Genomic DNA, 22,364 nt, shown 5'->3' with positions numbered 1-22,364 from the left:
AAGAGCACCTCCCCTCTTCCTCGTGCACACACACAGACACACACACAACCACACACACACACACACACACACACACACCTCCTCCACGTTAATGCTTGCGCCGCTTCCATCCCGGCTCTCGTCTCTTCCTCTCCTCGCTTTCATCCCAGCTTCTCTCTCTCTCTCTTCTCTCATCCTCTCTTTGTGACTCTGAATATCAGTCCCACCTTGAATGGTTTCTCAGGTTGAGTCGCTCTCTGTGAACGAGCGGCGCTTTGCTTGCATGTGTCAACGAGACTGAGAACGCCACCGCGGCTTGACGCGTGTGGACGGGTCTGCATGGAGACATGGCGGCGTTTCAGGGTTTTCACTCGTTCCTGCTTTGTTCACATCTTCACTCTGACGAGGCGCTGGAGGAGCATTTTTAGGTTTTCGAGCTCCACGCACCATCTCACCCACCACCTCCGATATCATGTACAGTACACGTGTCCCAGTGGTGTGTTCAGGTGTATGTGTGAGTCTGTCTGTGGTGTGTTTGAGGCCTTGTCTACACTACTAAGGATATCCCCTCCCCCTCGTTTTTTTAAATCTCTGTCGACACAACCTCTTGTTTTATAAAATATCTCTGCAGACAAAAACAAACACTGAAATAAGCACGTCGGGCCAGTGGGTGGCGATAAAGGCTACAGCTATACTAACGCATATCACATGACCTCTGCATGAATGTGCCGGTGTAAACAGGAAGTGATGCACGCCTCGCAAAACATGGGAGATGTCGCAGTTTGCACGAATAGTAGCTCGTCTCCTGCACGTGTAAGAAGCAGCATTTGTTAAATGTCAGCAAAAACAGAAAATGCACTTTGTAAGGCGTTTGTAAAAATCTCTGTGTTTGGAACTCGAAATGTGGACGAGAGGCTCAAACTGGAAAAACTTTGATTTTGGCAAAATATCCGCGTTAGTGTGGACAAGGCGTTTGTGTCTGCGACGTTTTGCAGCTGTAAACATTAATCAAGTTTATTTTAGTCCCTTCAGATTGTGCTCCTGCTTTTCTGTGCATCCGTCTTGTTTTTGTTTCGGCTGGTCCTTGTGGGTTTTTGTTTTTATTTCTTAATGCCATCACAGCCTCGCCTTGAATGCAGCGATCCTCCGCTTTACCAGCTTCAGTGAACACACCATACAGAGCTCTTATCTTTGAAAGTGTGGTTGTGAGGTTTTCACATGCAGGGTCAAGGTGCTGCAGCTTGTTACATCTATAGAAAGGTTCTACTTGTAATATTATGCGTGCTGTAGAGAAACTCTGGTGCAGATCCATGAAAAAGAATGAGACCACTGCAGAGGAAACTGGTTCAGCTCAGGTGTTCTGGTCCAGAAGATGTTTCTCCGATCACACCGGCTCCACTCGAACCACAAACATATTGTGGAGGAATATTTCATCCGTGTCTCCAAAGAAATTTCACCAAACAAACCTTGCAAATGAGGAAATGTGATATTCAAAAATTTAGGCCTGAACAACCGAGTTTAAAAAAGAAAAAAGAAAGTTTTTGATGTGCAGATGGAATTGGATTTTGTCCTGAGTTTGTCTGGACTTTCAATAATCTGGAAAATAATTAAAAGCAATGATTGGATCCAAAAATAAATTAAAAAATCTATTTAGGAAGTTGGTGAGCTCAACCCAGAAATCCCGGAAAGGAGATTCTGTTTGTATTTCCTGATGGTGTGACCTCCATCACTTCTCAATCCTCCCTCAGTTTCCTCTAGGGGCCTGAAGAGATTGTTTCCCACATGAGGACGAGTGACCTCCTCAGTTTTCTCAGCAGTGGTTTCAGATGTTTTCAGTCATATAATAAATGTTCCACGTGCAGCACCCTCTGCATAAATCCTGCAAAGCTGCACGAGTTATTAATTTGTATGTGATGAGAAACCTTCACCTCTTCGTCCTTGTGGAGGTTTGTTCATTGCTTTTATAAGACGTATGCTTCTTTGTCTCCTCCTCTCCCTCTCTACCTCCGTCCTCATCCCTCTCCTCTCTTTTCACTCTCTTCACCCTGGCCTCCTCCATCCTTCCTTCCTTCCTTCCTTCCTTCCTTCCTTCCTTCCTCCCTTCTCAACCCTCTTTTCCCGCAGTGCCGGGCACAACAGCCAGCTCCAACGCCAGCGCCATGAACTCTCTGACCTCTCTGGGCACCCTGCAGGGCCTGGCAGGCGCAACCGTCGGCCTGAACAACATTAATGCACTAGCAGGTAGCATGAACAGTGAGTATTCACCTTGTCATCAGCCACTCCACCCCCCACCATCACCCCCCCCCACCCGCTGCGACCACGCACACCCATCTGCAGCCTCATCACCACAACCCAAGAGTCGACACAGAGAGACGCACCGTTACACACACAACACGCCCATCGGTGGAGTTTGACCCGTATGGATTTTCATGTTGTGTCATTTTATTTTGAAATGGTAAACAATTTGTTAAAAATTTTGAAGAAAGGAGAAATTTTAACTTTACTTCTAAATATGAACTGAAAATCCATGAAGTCGTCAAACTCTGTCAGCGGCTGAACAAAGAAATTGGTAATTAAATGAGTCGGTTTCACATTAAACTTCATAATTTACCAAGTGAAAGAAAACTTGTGAACAAAGAAAGTTCAAATGGAAGAAAAGATAAAAGAGAACAAGAAGAAAAAATCAAAAACCGACTTGTGTCATCTTTCTGTGTCGCTGCTCTACTCGTGAATAAACTGTCCTCACGCTCAGTGACGCTGCCGCACTCATTCATCTGGACACAGATATGTCATCCATCCTCCATCCATCCTCCATCCTTCCTCCATCCATCCCTCCATCCGCTCCCTGGTTGTGTCCTGGGGTTGTGCTTGCTGTGAGAGTGCTGCTGGTGTGTTGTCCCGGTAGAGGTGGCGTTGTGTCGCCTCACGCCACCGCCTGTGTGCGACCGTGTTGTCGCTGTTTCACATCCTGTTGGTCTGTTCGTGTTGCTGTTGTGTTTTCTGCTATTTATACAACGTCTCAAAAGACAAAACTCAAACTTTATTTAGTTTTGCAATAAACTGTTATACTGCTGGGGGAATGTTACTATCTACAGAAACTAAAAAATAATAGAATACAGAATAATTTCCCCTTAAAAATCATAAAATTTGACCAATTTCTACGCAGAAAGTTGTGTAGCAAACTGCAACTTTACTGACTAGAGTGCATATGTCCACTAAGGTCAAACTTAAATCCAGGTGCACATTTCACACACTGAAAGATATTAATACCCTCCACTACATACCGTCTCAATATAAAAGAACGTGATAAAAAACATTCCCTTTTATCCACACCGAGTTCCGTGGAAATCCCCCCCGCAGTCTTTGAATAATCAAGCTGACAAACTAACAAACGGTAGAAACATTAAATTTGACCTTTAAGCTAGAAAAAAATAAAATAAAATGCCAAAACCTTACAGCAGTTGACATTTTACATTGCTCGGTAAATATCACATTTGTTCTTACTGAAAAATATTTTGTTCTCAGAAAAATAGCAAAGGATGAATCTGTATTTAAAAATCTCAGTGTTTAAAATCCAGTGGAATGAGTTTTAAAAGTTTATCGGTTGCTTTTAAAGTCTGGTGGGAGTGTGTGTGTCTGTGTGTGTGTGTGTGGGGGGGCTGGGGGGGGATCGTGTCCTGCCTTTGACCTCTGGGGAGACGAGGCTAGGATCTTAATCAGCTCTGTTATGACAGCACAGATCCTGAACCACCGGCCTCTTCCACCACATTATTCTCCGCTGACCTTTACCGCTCCGTGGACTCGAGTCGCCGTCTCCGTGTGTAAATCATACACGTACGCGTGTACACGGACGCACACACGCGGGGAAACACGGGAACACGGGAACACGGGACGCACACGCAGGCTCGTCCCCTTCAGTCGGGAAACAGGTCTCTTTTCGTTTTGCATCCCACATCGTCCCCCGCTAACCTCCCTCTCCTCTCCCCTTCCTCTCTCCCCCCCCCCCCGCCGCCGACCGCCCTCATTTAAACACATCTAGGCTTTAATTGAATTGCAAAGGTCACCGGTGCAATTATTCCTGAATAAACGAGTGACCTATAATGCAGAGCTCGGCGGTGGTAATTTATTTCACTGTGTCTGACGGCGAGGCGACAGGACGCCGAGCCAATGTCAGACCCCCCCAGACAAGTTGCCCTCCATCGTGATATTAAGCCGTTACAAGCAACTAATGAGTGTTACCGCTGCGTCTGCCCCGTCCCCCCCCGTCCCCCGCCACCCCCCCTCACTCCACGTCCCTGTCTTCTCCCCTGAAAGTGAGACGTCACCGGCTGGAAAAAGCACCGATTATCAGAGCTCACACACCGGTGCTCCGACTCTGACGCTCGAGGGATCCGGAGATTATTGTCCAAAAATAGTAAATGGTGAAGATGGACACTTCCCCCATCGATACCTGCGCAGCTTCACTTCCTGATTAACTGACAAATCTGGCAGTTTGTCTCTGTCCTCTGTCCTTTTAGTGGAAGGACAAATCCCCCCCGGCCGCCACGTCTCAGATCAGCTGTGCTCACATTCTGGTCCATCAGTGGCAAATCAGCCGTATTGATTTAGCAATGCAGCTTTATTTGTAAAACACAATTCAGTTTCAGGGACTCGGTGGAAACTGGAAAAAAACATAAATCACAAAATATCGCACACAAAAGTCAAGAGAAAGAGAGAATGAGAATAAAAGTGCAGTGAAAGAGAAGTGATGGAAGGAAATAATACTTGATGTGAACACAATATTCTCTATAAACAGATTCAAAAAGTGAATTTAGACAAAATCAAATTAAAGATTTTTGAAAATGTCGTCTGGACCTAAAGAAACGTAAATATCATCACATGTCAAAACAAGATATTATCAATTTGTTTTTGTGTGTTCACTTTGTATTTGTGTGTGTTCTGTGTGTGTGTGTGTGTGTGTGTGTGCATGATACGCTGTGTACTTCCTATGTGGAGGACACCTGTGTGCAGCTCTGGCTGTCATCAGCTACACTCATACTGTACTTAACTGTGTGTAAACTAAATACTGTGTGTGTCCTGTGCTCTGTTGTGTCATAGACAATTCTACTGATGTGTCTTTTTGTCTGTCGTGACATGTCATTGTGTACGTTACAGTAAAGTCTGTCTGAGCGTCACTATGTGTGTGTGTGTGTGTGTGTGGTAACAGTTGTGTACGTGTATGTGTGATGTAACACAACCAATCAATGGAGCGCTAACGAGTAAGTGCACTCTTTTTTTCTTTATTGTTGGGTTTTGTGTAAAGTTGCTCAAATGCTCTCAGGTATGGCGGCTCTCAACGGAGGCCTGGGCGGCGCGGGGCTCACCAACGGCACGGCGGGCACCATGGACGCTCTGACGCAGGCCTACTCAGGGATCCAGCAGTACGCCGCCGCAGCGCTGCCCACCCTCTACAGCCAGTCGCTGCTGCAGCAGCAGGGCGCCGCCGGCAGCCAGAAAGAGGGTCAGTACACCGGGGTGACCGCTGCTCGGCAGGAGGTCCACTTCACAGAGACACTGAATACACGTGTACTCAGTGTCTCCTGCAGGATTTAGACACCGTGAGACATTGACAAGCAGCTTGATTATGTTATTATTGTAGTTGTGATATTAATCTCCCTAGAGGTGATTATTTGATAAGCAAACTAATATTGTAAACTTTAAATTTAAGACATTATTGTTTTTCAAATACTTGAGGCTCATTTATCAGTTTTTTACGGTAAGATGGTACTGAAGGAAAACGTCCACTTGAGCATAAACTTGACTTTTAGGTAGTTTGCTGAAATCAGGGCTCTGAGATTATTATGATTTTATATTTGAAAGACAAACTGTTATTAAGTTTTACTTCAGCCGAGGAATCAAATCAGATCAAACTCTGTTTCTTAATAATCCTTAAAATCTCAAGGATTTGCTTTTCTACCAAATTCCCAGTCAATATGTTTTAGTTGCAGAATCGCTCTCAGTATTTAACCAAGCTTCTATGAATATTATCAATGTTTTGGTTGATAATTGAACATTGATTTTATTCTACGATGAAGAGAATATGTAAAAAGGGATCATCTGTGTATCAGCTCTGGTGCAGAGTGGCTCCTTCGCACCGAATCCGACGGCGGAAGTTAAATTTACCTAAAAGCTTTTGGACGACAGCTCTGAATACAAACCAGCTGATGAAACGTCTCGTAAAACAAACAAGAGCCACATCCTGTTTGTTTGTGCGCCTCTCGACCTCGGCTTCCAACTGAGATATATTTGCAAAGATGCTCTGTGTCTTTGACTGGCCACGAGGGAGGGGGGGGATCAGAACCCGACGTGACAAATATCCGGCTCCCCCCCCGGCTTCATTTAGCAGTGCAGTCTAACGACTGAGAGATGTGACCTATCGGGATTATCAGGACGTGTGATGGATCCAAAGCAGGAGAACAAGGAACCGGCAAAAAATATATATAATCGTCAAATTGAGAAAAGTAAAAAGCTTCCGTCTTTGTGTAGCGTTCAGTGAGAATGTCGTTTGAAAGCAATCACAAACTCAAGGTCGTGAAATATTGTGCTGAGCGGCGTCCTTCAGCTCCGGTCCGATGACGACAGCGATCACAATGCAGCTCTCCGGCTCCTGCAGCTTTCTTTTGCTTGAATGAAAAATAAACCGCTCTGACCTGAAACCTGCTCTGCATTCCCCCCCCCCCCCCCCCCCCCCACCAGGTCCCGAAGGTGCCAACCTGTTCATCTACCACCTGCCCCAGGAGTTTGGAGACCAGGACATACTGCAGATGTTCATGCCTTTCGGAAACGTGGTCTCTGCCAAAGTCTTCATCGACAAACAGACAAACCTTAGCAAGTGCTTCGGTACGGCTGCAGCTCCCCCCCCACACACACACACAGACACACACACACACACAGACACAAGGGAGACAAACACAAACACAAACGCCTGCAGATAGGATGTCTTTTTTTCTTTGCTGGTTGTGTCTTGCTCATGTCGTGTGGGGAATATGAAATCTTGACTCAGATATTTGTGATGTGATTTCAAACCTCTGTCGGTCAGTAATAAAATCATAACAGAACATTATGATTTAAATACCGTAAAAAAGGGTTTGATGCTCGTGGATTTTCTTATTTAGTCTAGACAAATTGTGTTTTCTGTCCATTTCTGTCCTCGGTGGCCCTCGTCAAGTTGTTGGACAAGATGTTTTATAGCTTTTTGAATTCATAGTATTTATACTTTTGCTTTCCTCTGTCGTTGTGTGGTTGCAACAACTCGTGCAGCTTCCTCACGGGAGTCGTTAGGGTTTAATCTTTTCTTATTGTGCAGCTGCCGAGTGTTTTAATGTTGTGTAGATGGAAATGTAATCACATCTGCAGACGCAGACGAACACGGTGTGGGCGTCTCGTGTAGCATTTTAACATCAGCTCATTATTACACCTTTAATTTGAAGCAGTATAGTTACTGTAAGTAAAATAGAGCCTCCTCGGAAATGGAGGGACAATAATTCCGAGGAAACGATGAGGATTATGGAATATGTCTTCATTTTGAGAGATTCTAACATAAATACGAGAGGTTTTAAAAATTTGAGACTCAGGAAAAACTTGTTTCCTCCTAACAACACAATCATTTGCGTAGTTTTGCTCAGTATTTGATCCCATAGACACAAAGAAAGCTTAATATTGCTGCTTGACATAACTTCAACATGTTGTCTCACTCTTCTCAGTTTGTCTCTAACCGTCCACTTTCCTCCGGTGTCTCCGCAGGCTTTGTCAGCTACGACAATCCGGTGTCGGCGCAGGCAGCCATCCAGGCCATGAACGGCTTCCAGATCGGCATGAAGCGGCTGAAGGTGCAGCTGAAACGCTCCAAGAACGACAGCAAACCGTACTGATCTTAGCACTAGGGTCTCTCTGCTCCCCATGTTAGCACTGCTAGGGTAAGTGCCCCCCCCCACAAAAGAAACAACAAATGAAAAGAGAAAAAAATACAAAAACAACAACAGCAAACCGAGCCACGACCTCTACACAGGGACTGGGGCGGGGTGGGGGGCGGGGGGGGGGGGGGGGTGGATGATGGGAGGGAGGGGGAGACGACCTCCAGCCACCCTGAGGGAGACACGCACGCCTTGTTTTTTTTTTATTTTTGGAGATTCTTATGTTAGGTTTCAAGTATTATTATTTATTACATTTTCTTTGACACACATGAACGCTTCCATTACGTCATTACTTTGTGCAGTTTTTTTGTTTTTTTGTTTTTTTTACAATTGAAGGAAAAACAAATATCCTGGGTAGCTTTTGTTAAAAGTTATTTAATATTTTTTTCCTTTCTCAGCGATTATTTATACATTTTCGAGGACGAGTTACAGACAGACAAAAGGAGCCATGATGATTTTTTTTTTATTTCCTCTCTCTCCCTCAATGTGAACCTGAGGCCTGGTAAAGGTTCTTTTTTTATTATTTCTTTTTTTTTTACACACTCGCCGATATGCACATTTGCCCTTTGACCTCCACGGGGTTGGTTTGCAGGCCGCCGCTGCTTCTCTAGAAACCCCCCCCCCACGCCTGCTGGTGACCCGGGAGCAAAGGCTGCAAAATGCTAGTGGCCTCTTTTTACAGCAGTCGGTGGTGGCACCTTTCGCCTGCCATACAATTTACACACCACCTCCACAGTACAAAGACAAAAAGAGACACACACACACACACATTCGCACACTCCAGCTACATCTTATTATTTATGTCAAAATGAGAAAAAAAGAAAACAGCTTTTTTCATTTCTCAGACGATGGATAAAATTATTAGTAACTACTTTTCTGGGTCAGATCACATTGGTCTTTGTTGTGAAATGGATATTAAAGCATGTCGAGCATTTTCAACAACATCATCCAGAATTTGATGAAGGCTATAATATTAATCATACTACTAATAAAAAGAGTTTATGGGTTAAAGGGGGGGGGGGTCAACTGGAAAAATACTTGATGTTTGTTGAAAGATTAAAAAAAAAACTCAAAAGTACAGAAAGCCACAGGCCTGTAAATTTTATTTGTAAAAAAAGCAGTTCTATTTTTATACAACATTTTTACTGCCTCAGATGGAGAAAAAAAAAAGGATTTTATTTATTGCCTCTCGTTAAGTTATTGGACTCCTATAAAGTATACAGCATCATTAAAGTAGACCCTTGTTGAGACGTCTCGTGGAAATTGGGTTCTCCGGTGTTTTTTCCTGTTTTTTCGGTGCAGAAACCACAATCACAACACAATCCACCGCCATTTGAACCCCCCCCCCCCTTCTCTGTCCTTCATCCATTCAAACACACACACACACACACCTGTGCTGTCCATCCATCCCTCTCTTTTCACCCTTCTCTCCCTCGCTCCATCCGTAGTGGGACTTCTTCCTCACTTGTCGAATTTCCAACTTTTATACTTTTTTTTTTTATTTGCGTGTTTACGTTTTTTGTTTGTTTGTTCCTAGCGCCCCCTTCCTGTCAAAAAGATTTAAACTTTTTAAAATAAAAAGGAGTGAATAGATATCGTCCCCCTACCCCTCCCAAAAAGATATTACAACTACTTCCTCCCAAATGACAACATCCATCTGGGATCTGATGGATTGAGCTTTGGGTGCTCTCTGTTTTTTGTGTACGTGTGAATGAATGTGCGTTTGCTGTTGCCTATATAGACCTATAACATTAATATCATTTTTATATTTACGTAAAAACAACAAAATCTTACGCTAAAAATTGTCAATGAACTCAGTGAGTGTTGTTGCTGTTGTTTGTTTGTTGTTGTTGTCGTTTGTTGTTGTTGTTTCTCCTGATTTGATGAAAATGCTGTAGTGGTGTGGTGCTCTGGCTCTCTGTGTGTAACTCTCTCCTCTCCCCTGTTTTTTCTTTCCCCCTTTTAGAACAACCCATCTCCATCTCCTGTTAGCTCATCGTTTGCCTAGCATGTCTCCGTGGCGTCCACACACACACACACACACACACAAAAAAATAACTTTTAACGAAAACAAACAAACAAAAAAAAAATGTCCCCCGCCAAAAACAAAAGTGTCATCGTCCACCTCCACATTGTTGGTTTTTCTGAAGTCTTTTCCGAGCTCACCTGATCATAACCTGGTTCTCCTCCGACGCCTACTGACTTTGACATTTTTTGGACTTTGATTTTTTTATGATTTTAATTTTTTCTTTTTTGTGTGTTTTTTTTTGCATGTGACCTCATTTGGATCTGTTTTCCCGGGGGGGTTTCAGGAAGGGAGGGAGTGAGGAGATAAGGAGGGAGGGGAGAAGAAAATGAATCAATGTGAAAAAGATATAAAGCTGCATTCATATGAAAAAAAACTAAAAAAGACTTGAGATTTTTATGGAGAAACAAATGTTCTTTTTTGGAGAAAATACAAACAAACGACAACCTGTGGCAAAGTGACTTCCATTCAGTTTGTTTTCTTGCATTTGTTTTTGTTTCTTCTTCTTCTTCTTCTTTTTCTTCTTCTTCTTCTTCTTCTTCTTCTTCTTCTTCTTCTTCTTCTTCTTCAGTTTTTTCCTTTTTCTTCTTCATTTAAAGTAAACTTGAAAGTTCACTACAGGAATTGGCGCGTCTCCGTGCTTCTGGCGCCGGTTGGCACACAGAGCCGCGGGCCAGAAGCCGGCGGCGCCAGTTTCTCTGAGAAATAAGACTACTTCCAAACGGTTTTGAATAAAAACTGTCTGATCAATATTAGACTCTCTCAGAGCTCTCTAATGGTTTTTACATTTTTCAGGCAGTGTAAAGTTTTTTGATAAGGCCATTTTAAGTGGCTCTGTTTCTCATTCAAAGTCTATATATAGAACCACTTTTTTCTAGAGTAGTTTAAAGGTAAAAATAAAAAAATGACATTTGCCCTGTTTGGGGGGGAGAAATGCTACCTACTTGTGTCACCTTTTGCTGAAACTGACTCACAGATAGACAATCCGTGGTTTAAATGCACATGATGAAATGACCTATATTTTCTACTGTTTAAATGTATAGAGGAAAAAAAAATACTAAGATACCTGTAACCCGCGTTAACGTCGGTGCTTCTTGTGAGTTTAGTTGTGGTTTCATCACAAGTCCAACGGTCTTAAGTGTCTCATGTTTTTCAAGAGAAGACTAAAAAATCAGTTTACTTGAACAATAGACAAAGCCTTTCATATTACTATAACAATTACTTTGTTCTTTTTTTTCCCTCTTTTTTTTTAAGGAGTCCCTGTTTGCTAAAATTTCTTGTTGGTTAATTAGCTATATGAAAATTCCTAAAAATATATATAAATATAAATATATCTATATATATATATATATAATGTCAGCTTGTGAAGCATCAATGTCATTATTATTTTATTTCTCTCGTGGGAAACAATATTTAGATGTGTTTTTGTTGTTCGGCAAAATGTCTTATAAAGAAAAAAAGACAAGATCAGTGGAGTTTAGTGCCAAATTCTGAAGGTACTTCCTGCCTAGCGCGTCAGTGTATTTCTTGTGAAATTATTTGATAACATGGGTATTTTATTATAAGTGTTTTGTATGGATCCCTCATATTTAAAAATATAGATTTAAAAAAGAGTTTGTTAACTTGCTATTCTGTGGTCTTGTTGCCTGAAAATGTCATGTTTGCTTTTTTTCTTTGTAAAGATGTTAAAAAAAAGTGCCCATGTGTCATATATATATATATATATATCTATATACACACACGCACACACACGGACACACACAAACAAACACACACTCTCGTGCAGACCTCACAGTTTACTTTGTTGTTGTGCATGAGAGCCCCTGAGCGTGAAAGCCTCCACAGCAACCGCTACCGCCCGCCAGCGTGCACACACACACACACGCAAGCGCACACAAACACACAAACGAGAATCACGCACTGATATTTTTAGCCATTGTACAGCCGTTTTATTCATCAAAGCCTTACCACGAATCTTTGCACTCCTGTTCTCTCTCTCTATTAGTAACTCGCACACACAGACATCAGGCTTCGGTAGATATATATATATATTGTTTTGATTGTTTCTCTCGCACGCTATCCCCAAAAAACTGAGGTGAGACTCGTACGCAAAGCCTTATTTCTCCAAATCCTCTTATTCCTTTCGTTAGGTTTTAAAAAAGAATCTCTGAGTTGTCGCCCGGCGTCGTTTCTGGATCGTTACCTTTCTCGCGTTTTCACCTCAGATGCGCACAGGGCACGACTCGCTCGTTCAGGCCTCGACCTTCTGAGGAATAAGCACACGCAGCCGTTGGGACGCTACGGGAGCAAGTTAACTTATCCTTTGATCAACTTATCCTTTGATTGTTTTCTAAATGGTTGTGAGACTTCTCCATCATGTGAGTCCTGTGGTGTAATGGGCCAAAAATCACGTTGAGATGCCAAAGTGTGTTATTGACATTCTCATAGTCGAGCCGTTTACATGGCACAGTGTTGTCAGTCGATTCAACTGCCCCCCTTCCCCCCCTCCCTGAAAGCCTAGTTTACGGTCTGCAAAAAAAAAAAAAAGGCAGCATTATTTTCTACAGAAGCTCACCAGTCGCCTTAACCAGGGAGCGTTGTGTCAGTATTATAAGACTAGAAGATGTTGTCAGTCAGTCAGTGAATTGTGCCAAGTCCAGGTTCACTTCTATGTACATTAACCTCCCACTCGTCCAAACGTCTGGATTTCGCTTTTCCGCCATTTTCATCCAATGGCTGAAATGGGCTGTTTGTCCTCGCGGTGAAGAAGCAGAGAAAACGAGTTGCATCTGTTTGGGAGGACGCCGCTCGCCGCCTGGTTGTTGTCTCCCAGGCTAACCGGGGTTATTAGAAGCCGGGCAATTCGGAGAGACGCCTTATTGGAATCGCGGCAGGGGAAATAAAGCCGAGGAAGGGTCACGTCCGCGGGTCCACACCGGCAAAACAACCACCGCCGCCGCGGAGATGAAGGCAATACAGCTTTCATTATCCTCGCCAAGACTGAAACCCAATACCAAACTTTATCTGATCTCATGGAGGGAGGCAAGCAGACTTATTCCTTAATGCAGTACACACACACACATGAGCAGTGCCACAAACAGCCATAACTACCTGTACGAAACTGCTGGGCCGCGGGAGTCCCAGTCCAATCAGTGTTAACGGACCAGTTGTCTGACCAGCGTGCGTCGGATTCACGTTGTAACCGCTGCAAAGTCAAAAATCTTTACAATCCTATATACGATTGCACGTTCACACCTTCACACCTCACTCTCGCACAACTCGTATTTGTAACGTGTGGAGGCTACACACTGTCGTTAGCGCTCGAGTCATCTTCGCTGCGCCGCGGCCGTCCAAGAAATTTTTAAACTGTCCCGATAAAAAAAACATGTCGTAAAAAAAATCGCTAAATCACACCGAGTTGCACACGGCCTGAAGTCGCACACAGTCTAGCGTGAAGCATGTTTGTCTTTGTTTCAATGTCGAAGCACAAGAGGGTCGTGGAAACCGAGTTTCTGTCGAGCGGCTCACCTCAGGGGCTGTCATCGCCGATGCTTGTTGTGAACTTTCTATCTCGTCACTGTTCACTTCTCTGTTCTCCTTCTTTCTTAATTATCTTAAGTGCTATTTATCAAACAATGAAATCAGAAAGGAAAAAAAAAAAAATTGAACTTGTCGTTTCTTTGCATTATGGCTTATGTCAAGTTTTTTGAGGAAAAAAAAACGTTTTGTGTGTTCTCTCTTTCCGTGCCGTGAAAAAAAAAAAAGAGCTTGTTGTCTGTAGAAATTATCCAATTCTTTTTTTGTGTTTTTTTTCTTGTTTTCTGTTTCTTTTAATTCTCAAAAAAATGGTTTTCGGTAGTTTCAAAGTTATTGTCTTGAGAGAAGCCAAAGTTAATGCATTTCAGTGGATCCTGTAAGCGTGATGTATGTTTGTTTGACAACACTTCGGAAAATCTGTCACTGGATGGGATTTGAAAAAGTACAAAAAATGCAGGCTTTCCTATTTCTACAACTGATTGTACTTATGCATTTTGTACCAGTGGAATTTTTTATACTGGAGATTAAAGGATACAACAAAAAAATCTTAGAAAAAAAAACGCTGTCTGGCCTGGTGGTGTGGCCCGACCCTGACTGGTCCCCGAGTATGATTTCTAGCTGGCATCAAGAAAGTTGGCTTTTGATATAAGATTTTCTAGAAGATCTTTGGCTTTAATTTCTTCTTCACTTCTTTTTCCTCACTTGAGTGTTGTTCTTTCGTTCTTTCTACCTTTCTTTCTTGATTCGTTCCTTCTTTGTTTTTCTCAAAAAAGGGTAGGTGAGTGTCAGATCTTTCATTTTTGCTTTATAAATAGTTCTAGCAAGTTTGTCTATACAGCAGCGGTAAGTTTCATTTGACTTCTGTATTGTGCCGTCTACACGATAAAGACAATTATAGAAAAAGAAGGAATAGAAATATTTAGTCACCTTCAGTGGATTAATGTATTAGTTTAATAAAGAGATCAACTAATTAGAAATCTTTTGCTTTTAGCTGTTTAGATTTTTCCGGTTTCTCTGTCCTTCTCTGTGAACTAACTGTGTAGCTGAAGCAGTCAGAATTATTTTTGTAAACGTATGTTCTTGTGTGATGCAGTTTTTTGCTTCTGTCTCCTATATTAAACCATTTTTCCTAATACTTGTCTCTCTCTGTGTTGTTATGTTCCAGTGGCTGTCTGATGTCGTACTGTTTCACGACCTCCTCCCCGCCATTCGTTCATTTTCTATCTCTCTCTCTCTTCCTCTTCTCAGTCTCTCTCTCTCTCTCTCTCTTCCTTCATCACCTTCATGTTTGTGTTTTTGTTTTTACCACATAGTGAAGTTTACTCACAACTCACTGTGCTGTTCTCACTAAACATAGTAAATATACATCGAGGTGTTATGTATGTATATTACTGTGGAGCCCAAGTTCCTGCGTGACAGTCGACTAAATAGCTAAATATGACGCAAAAAATGTAAAGCACATTAGCTTGGTTTAGAAAAAGTTCAGGGACTACTTGGCTCACTAGCGCGTTACAGTAGCTAGCAGGCTAACCCTCTGGCTAGCACTAGTCAGTCATGTTAGCTGACAAATTTACTGTATCGTGACATTTTAATGCTAACTGTCAGTTTGCTAGTGCACTGAGCTGAAAGCTAGCAACCGTAAGTCAGTACGCCAGTTTTAAACACTTACAGAATAGTACATGTTCAGCAAACAAAGTTTTCGAAATTTTTGTCGTAGATTATAACTCCCTTTTTAAAAATAGTTTAAAAATAAGATGGTCGTAGCCATGCTAGCTTTCTCTGATTGGTGTCCCCATGTCCGTGAGAGTCACTACAGCTGGTAAAGAAAAGATCTGACTCGCAACTCAATTTAAACCACACATTTTTGTGTTTCGAGTTTTACGTAGATTAAGGTTTTAGAGATATAAAGCTGCTGGGAGGCAGATTTTGTCAACTCAGCTGTTTCCTCCCATTTGCAGTGTTTATGCTAAGCTATGCTAACTGGCTGTACAGTTTCCCAAAATGTTGAAATTATACCCTTAAGTATATATTTCTCATTTTTATTCATTTTTGGCTTAAATCCAGCTGAGAAATTCTCTTTTCTATTATCTTTATTTTTTAAAAGCGTCCGTCACTCACAGTGAAATTGGCTCCGATTAGAGGGCGGACTCTTGGCCGCTGTGGGTTCGATCCCCGTCCTTCCTGTGCTGTCCGCTGTCCTGGGCGAGGCCTGTCCCCTGTGTGTCCACTCTCTGTGTCCGATCCACTCCCGTACTGTCTCACCGTCACAACTGCATCCCCCGTAGAGAGAGAGAGAGGAAAGAGAGAGAGGAAAGAGAAGTCAAAGGTCAAAGTTTCCACCTTTCATTCACAGAACTGCTGCTTTTCTTCCACTGGTTGAAGTTGAACTCGCAGGAATTGTTGTTGGACAGTATAACTTGTGAAATATAAAAAGACAGATTCCGTCTTTTTAAAACGAAGGCTTCAACCTGCAGAAAACTTTTTTTTATCTTTACGACATTCCGTGCTCTCTGGCACATTGCAGCATCTTTTCCTTTCATCGCTGCACCAAGTCCAACAAGTCTGTTATTAAATATTGATTCTGGGTTCGGGCGAGCGCACAATAAACCTCCATTATTGTCGACGTGTGGCCTGTAATTCAAGAAAATGTCTGCGGCTCAAGACTTTTTATTTTTGCTCTTTGGGTTTTATTCCCTCCCATAGAGTCGCTTTTAAAATATGGAAGCAGCCGGCGAGGGAAGGTTGTAGGCTTCATGCCGGTGTGTGAGTGTGTGTGTGTTTCCCAGCAAAGTTTAAATGAAGGTTACACACACAACTCTGAGAAGCCTCACAATGGTTTGCTGTGGATAAGGTGAGTGATGACGACGCTTGCTGCATCAGGTGGTACCAGGAGGCCTCGAAACTCAAGGTAAGGTCCCGACGGGTTCCAGGTCAACAGAGATTTGTCGAGTGTGGATTTCTGAAGAAGAATTGTGCGACTGGCAGCGCTCGGCTTCTTTCAGTCCGAACACTTTGAAGAGCAGAAGGTGTCAAGGATTCAGATGACTTATCTTTTTTTTGTCCTTCTCCAGATTGAGAAGCTTTTGAAGCAGCATTTGGGCCGTGCAACATTATGATTCTGCTATTTTTTAGAAGAGAACATTTGCGTTGCATAAAAACTGTGCTGAAAACTTTAATTATGAATTAAGAAGTGAAGATCTGTCGCAAAGGACACTTGATTTGCTATTTTACAATATTTCTCTTTCTGCCAAAGCTTGAACAACACGATGAGAGCGCTCAGCTGCAGTTTGAAGAACACACGAGTTAATGAATCCAAATAAACTAGACTATTTTTAGTGAGTAGACGGCAGTGGATCAATAGAGCAAACACAAAGACACGGTGTGCAGATGAAATAGGTTCATGCTCAATGAAATAACCCGACAACCGGGATGTTTTTTGGAAAACACGGAAGAGCGCTGTGACTAAATCAGGTCATGTAGCTGCTGTGGTTTGGATGCAGGTGAAACAAAGCAGATGAATGCATTATGCAGCTGAGTAGGAGGCTATACGGTGCCACTGTGGGATTTATTTTTTTAAAGATACAAGACGCTCTTAACCACCAAACCACAGAGCTGCTCGATTATTCACATTATCACGAGAGGGAAAGGAGATGGAAGCCATGGCGCGGGGGGGGGCTCTGAGGAACACGTTCAGATCAGCGTTCAATCCGTCACATTCTCCACGGACACGTGGAAACTTCCTCCCCGTGAGGAACTCGACGGGAGGCTGAGGCTCGCCACAGAGCAGCAGAGGGAGTGGGCTGCAGAACAGGATGAGAGGAGGATTTCAGCTGTGAGCTGCCAGCACAGAATGTTCCTCTGGCCCATCGTCCCCGATGGGAGGTTCCCCACAGAGGGGTCAAAGGTCACAGGAGGTTTGGAATTAAAAACCCTAGTTTTACAGGGTGTGAGTGCAGGAGATGAGCTATTGGTATTTGATCACAATAAGTCTGATTCCACCTTTTCACACAAGGACACAATTTATTCAGGAGAGAAAAACAGATTTCAGTATGTTTAAGTTACTCAGATCCATTTAAATGACAATTATAAATAGTCATGGGAGAATAGTAATAATTCCTTTTTAAATCATGAAGAAGATGAACCAGAAAAAATGATTGTATTTAATTGTGTTGCTGTATCTTTGTGTCAATCAGAAAATCATGAATTACAACATTATGAGGAGTTTTGATTTATTCGATACTGGAACTTTATTGACCATTAAAATACAAACACCAAAAAGCAGGAACATTTTAAATTCAATGTTTTAATAATAGACTATTTATAAAAATGGGAGACATAACAGTTCCCAAAAGTGAAGCCAAAAGATCTTGATTGCCACCTGGTGGCCGGCTGCAGTACAGGTCATAAAACCCATGTTAACAGATGGACCAAAGAACGAAGTCAAATAAATGCTAATCAAAGATAGTGTCTGTCATTTTAGGTCAGTTTATCACACTGATGCAATTTCATGTGTTCCATTTCTAATAAATTTGGTTTTATTGGTTATTTTATTATATAAACTCGTGGTGAGACGTCATGATTGACAGCTGAGACTGACTCGGCTCCATCACCATCTTTATTCACAGCCTATGGTTTCAAAAAACAGCTGCAGTTCTTCTAGTTATTAGTAAAAACCAAATGTTTGCATCTCAGATGAGCTCACACCTCCAACAAGACTCAACCATCCTACACATCGTCTGGAACGTATTGTTTGGATATGAAAGAACAAAGAGGAAGTGGTGTGATTTAAAATATTTAATTAAGTTAAAAATACATCTTGGATTCGTCCTTTAATCTCCTCGTCTCCTCAGGACCAGGCCTCGTCCCTCCACCCAGACTGATGGCTCTTGTTTTTCATTTTGTCAGTGAATCAGTTTTCATCAGGTTTGTGTTTGTGTCGTTTCGAGATGATTAACATCAGCTGCAACTTTCCAGGAGTGAAACTTTCTCCTGAATTCACTTTGCCTTGGAGAGAGCACGACGACTGAGATTCCAAATGGAGCCTCTCCTCTGCAGGCAGGTAATTAAATTACAGTGTTGATCAAAGGGAGGCCGCGGAGAGTTCCTCTTCTCCTTCTCCTCATGCGTCCCTTTGAAGAAATGAAGTGACTCATTCCCCCTTTGTTAGACAAAATATTCACAGCATTGTTATGCTTATGCAACACTGTGGCTCGATGGTGGTGCTCAGAATAACCACAGTGATGTGTTAAACACAGCTAGAGGACCGGATGTGTTCAGCTCAGTGGTACGATGCTGCCATCTTGTGATGGAGGAAGAAACAAACCCTGATGCTGTGACAGTAGGAGACTTGTGTCTTCAAACCAGAGGTAGGAGGTGAACTGTGAGGATTTACACTCCACAGACTAAATGAAGACAAAGGACACGTCTCAGCTGTCAATCATCATGTCTCAGCCCATTTTTATCAAATAAAAACCAAACATGAACATTTGAACATACGTCTTTTTTTATTTCGTCCATGTCCCATCTAACAACGTGGGGAAGGCGGCCTGTACGGCAGCCAGCCACCAGGGGGCGACAGAGAAGCTTTGGCTCCACTCTTGTCCATCTTTATTTACAGTCTATGTGTCCAACATCAATCTGCATATAGAGTACCGATGACAAATTATACTAACAAAACAAAGTACAAGTACACAAAACAGCGTCCTCATGTTAACCTGTCTCATCAATTACTGCTGTGTACTTCAGTCAGTTGTGATCAAACGGAGGCCAACATGTCTGACCTTTTATTTAAGATCATATACTGAAGGTCATGTGTCACGTTCTGTCCTCACGCTCCTGTTTGTGTGTTTGTGTGTCCCCACAGTGTGTAGTCCTGTTGAGCACTTGCAGGTGGAACGGATGTAGAATTTGTTGCAAAGTGCGGCGCCACAATCAGCCGCTTAATAGGCCGTGAAATCAACACTCGCAGCGGGGGGGCAGAGTCCGGTCCCTCTCGTTGTCCCCTCAACGCGATCATGTGACACATTAGGGGAACAAACAGGCCGTAACGCCTGGAGCTAACAAGGTAAGTACTGGATACTGGACCACAAAACATGTAACACCATTAGCTGATGAGCTGCTGGCTGTAGGAGACTGAGGTTTACTGACTGAACACACACACACACACACACACACACACACACAGCTGGGTTGTGTGTTCCACTGTTTACTCTCCCTGCTCAGAGTTCACCTGACGGACGTGTCCAATAAGCGAACGCAACTTGCAGCAAATGGATAAATCAATCCCTGACTTGGATCGAGTCTGACATTGTCTGGAGGAAGTCAATAACCCAGACGTAGGTAAACCAAACTCAGTCTTTCTGAAGGTGTGTTTACCTCCAACAAGCAAAAGATTAACACAAAACTTGGGGGAAGGATGCAGCAGAAATAAGCAGATTTGGATCAAAATCTGGATCTAATGTGGTTTTCTACAGTGAGTGTCGAGCCCGCCTGGTGGAGCTCTGCCATTCTAGTTGATTTTCAAAACAGAAATAAGAAGCTGCTCCTGCCTGTGTGTTCCTGCCATGTCTCAGCAGCATGAAATGTGCATTTTTCACTGCACACCGAAGGAAGCCAAATTTAATTTTCACTGCATATAATCTGCAGGTTGCAGGAAGCCTCATTTAAAACAGTTGAACTCCTGTGAAATCCAGATTTAGTCTTTTTATAGTGACTGGTGGGATAAGAATAAATGAATTTGAACCCGTTTTAAACACATTTCTGCCAGATTTTAAATACATCTGGAGGCCGGAGCTGCCAAGAAGACTCCTCCTGTGACTTTTTATATCCACTTCATACTTAACTTGCTTGGATCCTACAAAATAAAAGCCAGAAGTGTGGAGATCTTTTAAAGTAGAAACATGACGATGAAGACTCTGCCTTTCTTTCATGTTGACACTCGTTGGTATCTGCTCTCCCATCTTTCTCCTTCTCTTTCCTTCTCGTGTCCACTCACACTGTGTCTCCACTGGCCACATATAATATTTAATAAGGAGCTTTTAACCATAATCACTTTCTGCCTGTAGAGGTCAGTGTGAACATACAGAAGCTGAGGTCAGAAAACTCCATGTGAGGAATTCAGTGCAGCTTGACTGAATTGAATGAGGCTGTTGGCTGAGATATACACTTCACTTTATGAACCACTGTTGTTCATTTTTATGTTTATTTAGTATAAACTGATTATTAGAGACTATAGATCCACTAATTCATATGAATGACTTCATGTCACTGGCAGGTCTCTCGCACACAGGAGGCTGAAAAAGCTTCATGTGGAAGATTATGGTGCAATTCTGCTTAAATGGTTTGAGGCCATCATGTCCTCACCTCTCATGCTGTGTTAATGTATACACTTATTTATTTCTTATGTATATAAGCGACCTGTATTCATATCTGTTTGAGCATGATTGGCCTCTTCTATTTGCATATTGAAGTTATGTATATTTTGTCAGCATTATTCTGTTTGTCCATTTGCGTGAGTACAATTAACACCAATTAAATTGTGTGAACACATGCAATGCAAATAATAAAGCTGATTCTGATTCACTGGCTTTAAATGAAAGATTTCCTGTGGGGCCGTGTGTGAGAAGTGTCTGAAAGCTGCAGAAGATGTGACATATGCAAAAAATAATAATAAAATACAGAATCTTATGATGTAAAAGTGGAGCCTGAGATGTGGGAGAAACTCCGGAGAATGTCCGGACTTTATGGCTTACTCATTTTGTTTTGGAAACACAAAGTACTTTAATCCCAGTAGATGTGTAAAGTCTAAATTGTGGTTGTTGTGTTTCTATAATAAGAAAAGTTGTTAAAGCGGTTAATTGTTGTTGGTTTAATGATAATAACGTGGTAAAGCGTGTTTGGTACTTGAGTCACAGACCGCAGAGCACTGAGCCTCCTGCAGCCGGTGACATGAGCCCAGAGCCCGGCGGGCGGCGCAGTGTCTACCTGAGCTCCTCACACACACACACACACACACACACCGACACCGACACACACACACGCAGAGTTTGAGAAGTGCTCCGGACTTCCTGGTTACGGGACCATGGACGTTCCCTGCTCCGCTTCGTCCCGGGAATCACCCGCAGCGATGTGACCGAGGAGGAGGACCCGGCGAGCGGACAGAGAAGGTGAGGGCTCCGGGTGGAGGGGTCGCGTCTTGTCGGTAACTTATCCGGGGAAACGGCTCCTTGTGTCGGCGGGACACGGTGTCGCGACCGCCGCGGTGCGTTAACGGTGCTCTTCCCAAAGTGACGTCCCAACATGGCGCCGGCGGCTCTTTGATCCCCGGTGGCGCCAAACGGATCGAAGCTCGTTCTGCGTTTTGCGAACAGAAGCTACGCGTTGTTTTTATTATTGTAAACTTTGCGCTTATTTGTATTCACTGAGGCCTACGCAGCCGAGCCCACCGCTGTGGAGCTAGCGCAACACATCACAGGCACTTCCGGTGTCCTCCTACACAATACAAGTCTTTATTTACATGCAGCCAAGGGGTGATCGTGGGCAGGATCTTATGTATAAATTGTGTCATTGATATAAATGTGTATAGTTGCATTTAAGGGTAGGACATGCACGTTTGTAAATTTGTATATAGAGTACTGGGTCACTTTAGTAGAGCAGTCACGCATTACTTTTGAAAGATAAAAATAAAAGGCCCAAGAAATATGTCCTCTATGTTAGTTTATTGGAAACACTTCTGCGTTTGCAAAAGATTTAATTTAGTTGTTGTTTAATATATCTCAGAGAGGTGTTTATTCAACTTTATGATCTTTTTGGACGATTAACTAAGTGACGCTGTTGAATTGTAGGTGTCCATATTATTTTGAACCCACCCT

The 22,364-nt window shown here is 42.8% G+C and overlaps 2 protein-coding genes across 11 annotated transcripts in view; both read left to right on the top strand.

Annotated features, from left to right (window-relative positions):
• celf2 (cugbp, Elav-like family member 2) overlaps window positions 1–14,629 on the top strand; it is a gene marked incomplete at its 5' end in the record, with an annotated part of 50,083 nt that extends 35,454 nt beyond the window's left edge. For 4 of the 10 annotated variants that reach the window (XM_062382901.1, XM_062382897.1, XM_062382899.1 and 1 more), the window contains 5 exon segments: window positions 2,104–2,232; window positions 5,300–5,479; window positions 6,715–6,858; window positions 7,762–7,934; window positions 9,898–14,629. In XM_062382901.1, the coding sequence (XP_062238885.1) occupies window positions 2,104–2,232; window positions 5,300–5,479; window positions 6,715–6,858; window positions 7,762–7,889 (581 nt within the window). 10 annotated transcript variants of the gene reach the window in all.
• Window positions 14,630–21,515: 6,886 nt separating this feature from the next.
• usp6nl (USP6 N-terminal like) overlaps window positions 21,516–22,364 on the top strand; it is a 48,355-nt gene continuing 47,506 nt past the window's right edge. The window contains exon 1 of the mRNA XM_062382454.1: window positions 21,516–21,659. The gene's annotated coding sequence lies outside the window, so the exon portion shown is untranslated. The remainder of the gene's footprint in view (window positions 21,660–22,364) is intronic.

Source organism: Platichthys flesus, chromosome 23, assembly GCF_949316205.1.
Source record: "Platichthys flesus chromosome 23, fPlaFle2.1, whole genome shotgun sequence".
Lineage (NCBI taxonomy): Eukaryota > Metazoa > Chordata > Actinopteri > Pleuronectiformes > Pleuronectidae > Platichthys > Platichthys flesus.
This window is presented reverse-complemented; position numbering and strand designations above follow the sequence as displayed.